The 11,542-nt window shown below is 41.7% G+C and overlaps 2 protein-coding genes across 2 annotated transcripts; both read right to left on the bottom strand.

The window, feature by feature from the left end:
- Positions 1-4,024: 4,024 nt before the first annotated feature.
- Positions 4,025-6,433, bottom strand: LOC308423782 (protocadherin beta-13-like; the record flags this gene model as incomplete). The annotated part of the gene is made up of 1 exon (XM_080920543.1): positions 4,025-6,433. One exon carries the CDS (start codon positions 6,431-6,433, stop codon positions 4,025-4,027), a length of 2,409 nt encoding a protein of 802 aa, XP_080776669.1.
- A 1,863-nt stretch (positions 6,434-8,296) lies between these two features.
- LOC308423780 (protocadherin beta-7-like) lies at positions 8,297-10,657 on the bottom strand (the record flags this gene model as incomplete). The annotated part of the gene is made up of 1 exon (XM_080920540.1): positions 8,297-10,657. The coding sequence occupies one exon, from the start codon at positions 10,655-10,657 to the stop codon at positions 8,297-8,299; it is 2,361 nt and encodes a 786-aa protein (XP_080776666.1).
- Positions 10,658-11,542: the final 885 nt, after the last annotated feature.

Here is an 11,542-nt window from a genome sequence, read left to right as displayed (position 1 = left end):
TACACAGTAAAGAGTAACAAATGAGTAGACAATGTGAAATTTCAACCGGTGAATTCCACACAATATAGACATGCTTTACTAACGTACAAATGGATTGTTTCTCATCTTCAACACCCAAGGGGGAGAAAGGTAGGTTTTCCCAATTTTCAACTACAAGAAAATAATTTTATAAATAGACATATAAGTACCTGGATTGATTCTTCTATTTGACATGAATAGTGTCTGTGTTTTGGGATATAAGATATACTTAAATATATCCATTTAAATACGTAAAGTTTAGAGCCTTTTAATATATAAACAATGTGATGTGTCCACCATGAAGGTCGGTTTTGGAGTATACATCTTACAGCAAAGAAGAATCTTGCATCCTTTAACGATTATTTTCCCAGTTCTCTTATACAGAGCCTAAAGGAATGATTAGTCTCCCTTTCTGGTATCTATGGTCTTCTCTACTGTACACTTCATATGACCAGAGTGACAGAATTCCGTGGTCAGCTTTCATGGTTCATCCAAGTTCAGTCATGTGTCACTATTTCATTACTTTTCCTGGCTGATGCAGGCTCATGTTTATTTAGACATTTGAAACATTTCTACCCCTCTGCTCTTCTGAATATCGTTTCTATGAAGATTTATGTACATATTTTATGTGGGTATATTTTTATTTCTCTAGGAGTTTAATTGCTTACTGTATGATAGCTCTATGTTTGCCCACTTGAAAATCTGGCAGGCTGTCTTAAAAAATGGCTGCAGTACTTTATTCTTTGTCAGCTGTGTGTCAGGGTTTCAATATTATGACATCCTCCCCCAAATTTGATTTTTTTGGTTACAGACATCTAGGTAGGTATGAGTGTCTTGCTGTGATATTGATTTATACTTCCCTGATGAGGGTTGTTGCAGTTTTCATGTGCATATTAGCCATGAGTATGTCTTCTTCAGAAAACAAATATCTATTCTTGTTTTTGCTTATTTTAAATTGAATTGTTCATCTTTTAATAATTGAGTTGTGAGAGTTTGAAAAATAGATTTAGATTTAAAAACCTATTTTAAAATAGTTTAAATTCTATATTGAATTTGGATTGAAATTGGCTCATTTTTGTATTTTTGTTTGTTTGCTTGTTTGTTTATATAATTTGAATTGAGTTGCAGTAAAAATTTATGATGGGCAAAACAGGGAATTCAGTGATAGAGCACATTTAGCATGAAGGAAGCTTGGGGTTTGAACTCTAGTACCACACAGAGACTGATGCCCTTATCAATTTAGAGTTTTGTTTAATGGCTCTACAAGTTTGTAAACTGGATTCCTTAAGTCAATGAGGCCTAAAGTCTTGTTATATTCTTTATGTGCCTCCATTGGACAGTGGGTGGAATTGCTAGGCAAAATAATAGCCACTCAAATATGCCATAGAATCTGCCATTATACTGTCTAATCTGGTGAGAAAAACCACAGCAAATTTGATTAAGTTAAAGATCCTTTGACTAGGAAATTATCCTTTATTATCTAAATAGGTCATTTATTAAACTTGGATAAAAGACCAATATTTTCAGACTGGTTCAGAGGAAAATGGTTATAGAAGCAATGTTCCATGCTGTGAACTTGAACCATGCACCATGTAATGTGGGCAGCGTCTATATGGAAAAGATGAGACAGGTTCTATAAAGTCTCCAGAACACAATGTGTCCCCACGGACTCCTGTTGTTAGTTTAATTAGACACTTATTAGGCTTTTTAAAAAAATACATAACTATGGAGTAATACATTCTATTGTTTTAAGAAACTTCTTGTGAATTTTCTTAAAAATAAAATAGGGCATAAATATGGATTATTGTGCTGAAACACCAAAAACTGAAAGCATCTATAAGAATAGTATTATTATTTTACATGCTAAAGAATTTCTCCTTCAGTTCCTCTGAGTCATTCTTTTTAAAAAGTCATGTAGGGCCCTCTGATGTTTTATAGCATCATTTAAATGAAGGTAACAATGGGCATTATTTTGCCAAAGATATAAGGTTAACTGTAACAGAAAGTAATTGGAAACATCATTTTCTACAGAATTTCAGGACTCTCTCAGTTATTTAAATATGAAAAGTCATGGAGAACATTGCTTGTAGTTTTCTTAAAATTAGTTTTCAGCTAAATTGCTAGAAAACAATTGCTTTCAAACACACACATAATGCTCAAGTGAGCATAAGATACTCGACTTTAACAATAAACTCACTGTATACAAAGTATATAATAGAGGATGACTGAAGAGACAGATACAAAGTTCAGGAAACACAACCATATATGCTGCCCATATAGAACAACTTACTTCCACCATAAAGCATGACTCATTGAGAACACACAAGAATACAATCAGGCTGATATCTTTGTGATGAAGAGCAGTTGTAGTGTGGTACAATTTTACTTAGGTTGTTGATTTTTGTGAGCATTTTGGGTTACTTTCTAAGCAGTGTGTTTACTACTATAGAAAAAGATACAAATTATTCACTAAAGATTACTTTCACACATGACCATTTTATACATGGAATGGGACGATTGGATTTCTCTCCAAAGGAAAATAATGCTATCAGTGTATGCCTGCCAGTATGGCATATTGCTAAGAGCTGGGTCATTACATCAGGTAACTTGGATTGTATCTCAGATTTTTTCTTTTATTGCCCAGAATCACGACCAGTTAGTCCATGTTTCCACAGAGCTCTCTGGCTAGTCTAGATAATTAAGCAATAAAGGTAGACATTGACTTTGACCTCAACGTACACAGGCACAAAGGCATCTGCAAGCACACATGCACCAACAGGCACACATACAAAACACATACGAACACACAAATAGATTCCATAGCATAAGAACTGACCATAGCATAAAAGCTAAAATAGTAGCACAGGACTTCCTTTATTTCTGAATTTCATCGGCAATGAAGGGAATAATACGACAACTCTTGAGTTTCCAGAGACCGTCTCAGTTAAATTCACTCCCTGCTACTTTATCCAGTCACTTCTATCACAGAGCCCACATGAGTATTTGTGAGTTCATCATACCAGGAACATCCCAAGAACATAGCGTGAACAAAGGGTGAATTCTCTTTCTAGGTGAGACATTTACAAGTGTTCTTTGAAGTTTGCAGTGGTAGATCACACACAATCCTTACTTGGCATGCATGCCCCACCCCCATTTATCTTCAACCGAAGGACTGTGGAAGGTACCACACTTTACATCTCACTATAAGCTAGCCTTATGATTGCTCTATTTGCTAAAGGGAGAGGAGACAGTAAAAATGTATTCTTTTAACTAAGCATACAACTGGCAAGAAAGAAATGTGGAATGACAACAAAGAAGGACAAAAGTAAATATTGGCTGATGCAGTTTCTCTGACGGGCAAATATTTAACAGAAGTGAAAACTCAATGTTACTCTTTCGACTTGCCAGGGTAAATAAGGGACAGCTTTCTGAAACCCCGAGAACCAACCAAAAGACAAGCCAACAAGCCAACAAGCAAACAGAAAGTAGAAAGCAGTTTAAAATATGATATTAAAACTAATAGCAGGCCAATGAGGAGCCATGTGGCTATGAAAGGTTTGTAAGAGAAAACATCAACAAAGAGTCCAGTAGAGGCCAAATAAAGCAAAAGGCAAATCTCCTCAGCACACCGTTCTTTCTCCTAACTGATTAGACATCATTGGGTCTGAGCATTGCTATATAGTGTGCATTAAGAGGTTAACAACGAGTGAGAGAACACATACTGAACTGCATCTGGTTGGGTTGAATTGATATCTTATATTTTCTCTTATACATTCCCAAGCCATTCCAGAAGAAAGACTTGTAATTTTTAATTTGTACAACTAGTGACAAATTAGGAAAAACAAGATTAGAACATTCCATTTTATAATCTGGAGAAAAGCTGGGATACTGTCCTAAAACCACAGACAGAATATCCCAAAAACAAGTTTTAAAAGTTCCAAATGGGAAAAGAAAAAAAAAGTAGTTTGACTTCATGACAAAACCCATCACACATGATGAAAAGCAGTTATGTTAACTGAATATCAACACCCCAGTCGTTCCTAGAGTTTGCATTTTCTCCCATTTCTGGTCTAAGAGACTGGTCTTGAAAATTAGGTAAAATTGGTTTCAGAAAGTTGAACTCACCAGTCCCAGAGTCTCCGGTAAGACACACCTCATATTGGTAGCTCTGAGACAAGGTCCCCGCGCCACTGACATCCACCAGGTGGCTAGGAAAGTGGCCCTCAGGCACAGAGCAGCCACCCAGAGAGACCTCCCTGGCCCTTCTACACAGCCTTACCCCTACAAACAGCAGCACAGACACCAGGAAGAGCAAAGACACAGAAGCCAAGGCAATGACCAGGTACAGTGTGAGCTCATTGTCCTCATTCATAAGATCGCGCGCCACCTCTGGCAGAGGCAGGTAGGGCTGAGAGAAGCTATCCACTAGCAACACGTGCAGTGTGACTGTGGAAGAGCGTGGAGGATCTCCATTGTCCTTGACCAGCAGCAGCAGCCTGTGCTTAGACACATCGCGCTCCGTCAGCAGCCTAGTGGTGCGCACCTCACCATTGTGAGCCCACACACTGAACAGCCCGGGCTCTGTGGCTTTGAACAGCTGGAATGACAGCCAGGCATTCTGGCCAGAGTCGCGATCTACAGCCACCATCTTGGTGACCAGATATCCGGGTTCCGCCGCCCTGGGCAGCAGCTCAGTGTAGGGCGCAGAGGCGTTCTGCAGTGGGTAGAGCAGGAAGGGCGCATTGTCATTGTCATCCAGCACCACCACGCGCACCAGAGCCTGGCTGCTGAGCACAGGTGAGCCTTGGTCCATAGCGCCTACTTGGAACTCGAATGCCTGAAGGGCCTCATAGTCCAATGCTCTGAGCACGAAGAGCTGCCCATTTTCAGCGTTGATGGAGATGAGTGAGGTGAGGTCCAGCTGCGGGTCGAGGGGCGGCAGCAGTGAATAAGTGATGTGGGCATTGGAACCTGAGTCTAAGTCTGTAGCGCTGATGGTGCCTATGTGCAGGGCGGGGCTGTTGTTCTCGCGGATGAACAGGGTGTAGGAGGTTTGGGTGAAGGCGGGGGCATTGTCGTTGACGTCAGAGACCTGCACTGTGAAGTTGACTTGTGTTTTCAGGATGGGACTCCCCATGTCTGCAACAGTGATGGTGATGTTGTATTCTGCTACAGTCTCTCTGTCCAGTGGGTTTTGTGATAATAGCGTGTAAAAGTTCTCCCCAGAAGGCTTTAGGAAGAAGGGCAGATCATCCTGAATGGAACAACTTATTTTTCCATTTTCTCCTGAATCAAAATCAGAAACACTAAATACTGCCACCACAGTTTCTGGTAAATTCTCAAGGATGGAGTTGGTAAATGCAGACAGGGTAACCTCCGGAGCGTGGTCATTTACATCCATGACTTGGGCCAGAACCGTGCACTTTCCAGAAAAAGTCCCAGCGTCTCTTGCTTCAACATTGAATTCATAGGATTGAGTCTTTTCAAAATCAAGGTGTTCTTTCAATCGCACCTCCCCTGTCAAGGGGTGGATTGAAAATGTTTTGCTAATATCATCTGAAACCTGGAAAAGTGAATAGGAGATCTCTCCATTGGTCCCAACGTCTTTATCTGTAGCTGAGACAGTAATGATCAGAAAGCCTATTGGACTATCCTCAGGGATCTGCACCTTGTAAAAAAGCTGCTCAAATTGAGGGGCATTATCATTGATGTCCAGGACTTCAATGTGAACTTCAGTGGTTCCAGACCTAGGTGGAGAGCCGCCATCCTGTGCTGTGAGGGTTAACCTGAGCTCAGCTTCCTCTTCTCTATCCAGTGCTCTGTCTAGTACTAGTTCAGGGTATTTCTTGCCATCGCTGCGTTTCCGAGTGAGTACTCGAAAATAGGAATTGGAACTGATCAAATAGTTGTCAATGCCATTTTGGCCTACATCCATGTCCTGAGCGTTCTTCAGAGGGAATGTAGCTCCAGGAAGACTGCTTTCGGATATCTTTAGCATGATTTCTTTGTCCAGGAATTCTGGAGAGTGGTCATTTATGTCCGTGACTTCTAGTTCAGCTTGAAAAATATCCAAGGGATTATCTAGCAACACTTGGAAGCTTAGCAGGCATGGCTCTGTGTGCCCACACAGTTCTTCCCGGTCCACTTTCTCATTTAACAGCAAATCCCCTGTCTTCTGATCCAGCTGCAAATGTGGTTTGTTACCTTTAGAAATGACCTTAGCTCCTCTCCTGGAGATTTCCAGCTGCTCAAGGCCTAGGTCTTTTACTAAATTGGTTACAAAGGACCTACCCTCCTTTTCCTCCACCACAGAATAGCGCTTCAGCCCTCCTGCAGTCGTTAGAGAGAAGCCTAATAGGAGAAAAGAAAAAAGGACTTGCCTTTGTCTGCAAATGAGCTTCCTGCTGGCTTCCATTGTTCTTGGTGGTACAGCGTCCTGGAGGATGTTTCAGCAGAACTAAACACTGCCCTGGTACCTGGTACTGTAGTTATTTCACTAGATACCTCAGAGTTCTTTCAGTCCTTTTCTGAGGGCTGAGACCTCCTTTCTGAAGCATCCAGTCCAGGCTTGTCTGGGCTTCCGGGCTTCTGCAAGTTTTTTTTTTTCCTTTCTCCTATTAATGGAACCACAACTGTCTTCTGGTTTTTACTTTCTTATCCTGCAGCGCCGCCTTGTGTTCTCACAGTATTTTAACATTTTTGTGCGATTAAAAAAATGGATGTTAAAAAAACCTAAAGCTACCTTTATCTGGCAGTGGGCAAGATAAAAGTCACACCACCTCTCTTATTGCTGTACCTTCTCAGGAGAGTTTTTCAACAATGCTCATTGAGTTTGGGGCAAAAGGTGCACGTTTAAATTAACAAGCTAGGAGTAAAATGCAATAAATATATACACGTTTGCATGTATGTTTCTGGTAACAGAGGACTTGGGGAATTATATACTTTTAGTGTTATGAACCACAGAAAGAGTAGCTGTGATTCTTGGGCAAATTATTTAATCTCTTTGCCTTGGATTCCTCATCCATGGAGGAGATAATAGTGCCTAGGTCATAGGACTGGTGTGACAACCCCTCCTCCGTTTTACAGATGAGACACAGGAGTTCTGGAGGGAGAGACAATATATGGAAATTTGATGTAGAGAACTTCCTCTTTCTCTCCTTCTTCTCTTCATCTTCTCCCCTGGCTCCTGAGACAGGATCTCTCTATGTAGCCTTGCCTATCATGGGACCATTTCCTAGACTAGGTTGCTTTCAAATTCATAGAGATACCCTTCATATCTGCCTCCCAAGTAGTGGGATTAAAGGTGAGTTTCACCATGCCGACCACTCAACTCTTAGATTTTAAGATTTAGTTAAGTGAGAGCTTTAATAGTGTTTGGGTAATAAACTCCCAAGAGGGGATTGCCAGTTTATAAGGAAATCAGACTCCAGGCTAAGAGGAGCATTGGTAAGTCTGAATACAGGAGAGGCTGATGAGCCATGTGACTATGACACATGATATCTAGTAATAGAAAACAGCATAATGCTGTTGCCATGTCACCTGCCTGGAGATGCACAGAACGAGGAATCTCCCACACTTCAAACAAGAAAAACAAGACAGAAACAACTAGGAGATGCTCTGCTATGTCAGTTCATAATTATGGATCTTACCAAGTCTCTGTGAACTTCTACTTGGTGATGATGATGATAATAATAATTATTATTATTATTAAGATACATCTACTCATTGACTTCTGAAATAAAGATGGAAAAAGGCTAAAGCCTGTAGTGGCAGCACTTTGGAAGTCTGGAACAGGAAGATCAAAAGTTCAAGACCACTCTGGACATGGACACAGAGAAAGCATGGCCACAAAAGTGATGAAATTATGTATGATGCAGTAATTAGTAGAGAAACTTAAAAAAATCTATATAATATAACCTCTCAAAATGTAGGATATACCTATATTTATATGTAACTCCAGCAGACACAGAACATAATTATAAAAGAAAAATTTAGACAATGGAAAACTAGCTTAAACCAACTCTACCAAGATTTGTTGTTTAATAGATTGCAATTCAACAAATACTTAAAAAAGTAAAGAAAATCAAATTAAATTTGATATAGCACACAGCACATGCACCTCATACATTAAAGAAAATGTTCTTGGGAATAAATAAAAGTATACTCTTTTTGTCCTAAATTAATTAACTTCAAAATGTTAACATGAAATCATTCTTCTTTACACAAGAAGGGCATAGTTTAAACTAGGGCCGCATTCATGGTTTGACGGGTTTAGCTTTTAATCTATTTCTCTCTCCGTGCTTTCTGTTAGGAAGTTAGGGGCAATTGGATTTAGGAACTTAAAATCACTGGTTATCGCTGATCCTCCAGTCAGACACACCTCATACTGGTAGTTCTGGGACAGGGTACCTGCACCGCTGAGATCCACCACGTGGCCAGGAATGTGTTCCTCAGGAACAAAGCAGACACCTCGAGAGGCTGTCCCAGCCTGCCTGCAGAGTCTCACTCCAATGAATAGCAGCACAGACACCAGGAAGAGAGAAGACACAGATGCCAAGGCAATGACCAGGTAGAGTGTTAGCTCATCTTCATCTTTTGCAGGGTTGCGCGCCACCTCTGGCAGAGGCAGGTAGGGCTGAGAGAAGCCATCCACCAGTAACACATGCAGAGTGACACTGGTAGATCTCGGAGGATCTCCATTGTCCTTGATCACCAGCAGGAGCCTGTGCTTGGGCACATCACGCTCGCTCAGGAGCCTGGTGGTGTGCACCTCGCCATTGTGCGCCCACACGCTGAACAGCCCCGGTTCGGTGGCCTTAAGCAGCTGGTATGACAGCCAGGCATTCTGGCCAGAGTCGCGGTCTACAGCCACCACCTTGGTGACCAGGTATCCGGGCTCTGCAGCCCTGGGCAGCAGCTCAGTGCAGGGTGCAGAGGCGTTCTGCAGTGGGTAGAGCACAAAGGGCGCGTTGTCATTGTCATCCAGCACCACCACGCGCACCAAAGCCTGGCTGCTGAGCGCAGGTGAGCCTCCATCTGTGGCGCGCACAGGGAACTCGAAGGTCTGCAGGGCCTCATAGTCCATCGCCCTGAGCGCAAACAGCTGCCCATTGTCTGCGTTGATGGAAATAAGCGAGTCGAGGGCCAGCTGCGGGTCGTAGGGCGGCAGCAGCGAGTAGATGATGTGGGCATTGGAGCCAGAGTCTGCGTCTGTGGCGCTGATGGTGCCTATGTGCAGGGCGGGGCTGTTGTTTTCACGGATGAACATGGTGTAGGAGGTTTGGGTGAAGGCGGGGGCGTTGTCGTTGATGTCAGACACCTGCACTGTTATGGTGTGCTGGGTTGTGAGCCTGGGTGTGCCCAGGTCGGTGACAGATATGGTTACGTTGTATTCAGTGTTTGATTCTCTGTCTAAGGGCTTCTCTGTTACTAGAGTATAGAAATTTTCCACAGATGGCTTCAGGATGAAAGGGAGATCATGTGTAACAGAGCACATGGTTTTCCCATTGTCCCCTGAATCTCTGTCTCTAATTTTAAAAACAGCAACGACTGTCTCTGGAGAATTTTCAGGAATTGGGGTATTAAGTGACGACAAGAGAAACTCAGGTGGGTTATCATTTATGTCCATTACCTCTACAACCACAGTACATTTCCCAGAAAGTCCACCACCATCTTTGGCCTGAATAGTTATCGAATAATTTTTAATTGCTTCATAGTTGAGTTCTCGTTTAAGATAAAGATCGCCAGATGTAGAATTGATTTGAAAGGTTTGGAGAATTCTTTCAGTGGCATAAAAAAATGTGTAGGCTATTTTTCCGTAACTTCCTGTGTCTAAGTCCCTAGCAGACACAGTGACAACCAAAGAGCCAACAGGGGTGTTTTCAGGTGACTGAACTTTGTAAAGTGACTGCACAAATTGAGGGGAGTTGTCATTTATGTCCAACACCAAGATTTGCACCAAGGCTGTCCCAGATCTAGGTGGAGAACCACCATCTAAGGCTGTCAGAGTTAAAGTGAATTCTGGTATTTCTTCTCGGTCCAGCATTTTATCCAGTATCAGTTCAGGAAAGATAGCCCCCTCCCCACTGTCATGCACGTGAATGTGGAAATACTCATTGGGGCTGATGGTATAGTTACTCAAGCTGTTCGTTCCTACATCGGAATCCTGTGCCCTCTCCAAGAGAAATGTTGCCCCTGGAGTGGTACTTTCTGATATTTTCAAGTGTATTTCTTTGTCTAGAAATACTGGATGATTATCATTTATATCTTTGACATGTAGCGCAGCACGGTAAATCTGAAATGGTCTTTCGAACAGTAACTGGAAAGTCAGCACACAGGGCTCTGTGGGGCCGCACAGTTCCTCTCGGTCCAGTCTCTCATTTAGAATTAATTCTCCAGTAAGTGGACTGAGGAGTAAAAAACGGGTGTTCTGGTCTGAAACAATTCTAGCTTCCCGGGCTGACAGTTCCCCCAGCCCCAAACCCAAATCCTTTGTTAGATTGGCCAGGATAGTGCCTCTCTCAGTTTCCTCTTCCACAGAATACCGAAGCTGTTCGGCGTTAGCCCAAGTCACTCCCAGAAATAAACAAAGAAACAGTACTTGCCTTTTCTGCACAGCTTGCTCCACTCTGGCTTCCATTCTTTCCAAGACTTTGAAAATAAAACCCCAAATTCCTTCCATTTATCCTCAAGCAGCTTCCTGGAATGCCTGCAGCTGGAATCCTTAGGAATGACCTGGATACTAGCAATTCCAGTGAAAAGAGAGAGGTGTCTTCTCCCAGGGCTTGCTACTGCTAGCTATATCATTTCCTATGGCTTTGTCGGAAGTCTGGAATATCCTTTGTGCACCCCTCCCCTTTCCTTTTTCTTTCTTTTCCTCTTTTTAGCCTGCAGCGCCACCTTGCGTTTTGTGAGTGTTATTTTCTTTCTCAGGAATAAAATAACAACAAAAAAATACGGGATTAAAAGCACTCCACACCAGGGTTTACATTGAACTCGGACTCTCCACCAAAATTTAAGAAAATCTGAAAACCTCGCTTCAAAAGTTGATAGTAAAGACTATAAAAGAATATCAAGTCTCCACCAAGAAGTTGAAAGTTGTGTTATTTCTAAGCCATTTAGCAACAATAATACAGAACTAGAGATTTTTTCCTTCCATTTCTTGTGAACTGGACAATTCTTCCACTTTCAAAGACTTCGCTCCTTCTATAATACTTCATGCTCCATAATTTTCACACTTTAACTGTCCTAAGCACTACATATTTATACTAATGGCCAAGATCTCCAATACCCAGCAAATGCCCTAGTATAGCCAGTAGAAAGTAGGTCGGATTTCTATTTGTGGAGTTGCTTCTATAATGCATCTTTAGGATTTTTTTTATCAACGATGCTTTGTTTTCTTTCACAAATATTGTTTTTTAATATTTGTTTAAATCACCCATGCATTATCGAGCTTTTACATTCTTGAGTTTTTAGTATAATTAAATGTATCCATGATAAATTAATCTTGCTGCATAGGTATATT

This window comes from Micromys minutus (genome assembly GCF_963924665.1).
Source record: "Micromys minutus genome assembly, chromosome: 8".
In the NCBI taxonomy this organism is placed as follows: Eukaryota; Metazoa; Chordata; class Mammalia; order Rodentia; family Muridae; genus Micromys; species Micromys minutus.
The sequence above is the reverse complement of the archived record's forward strand: the minus strand, read 5'-3'. Positions and strand labels throughout refer to the sequence as shown.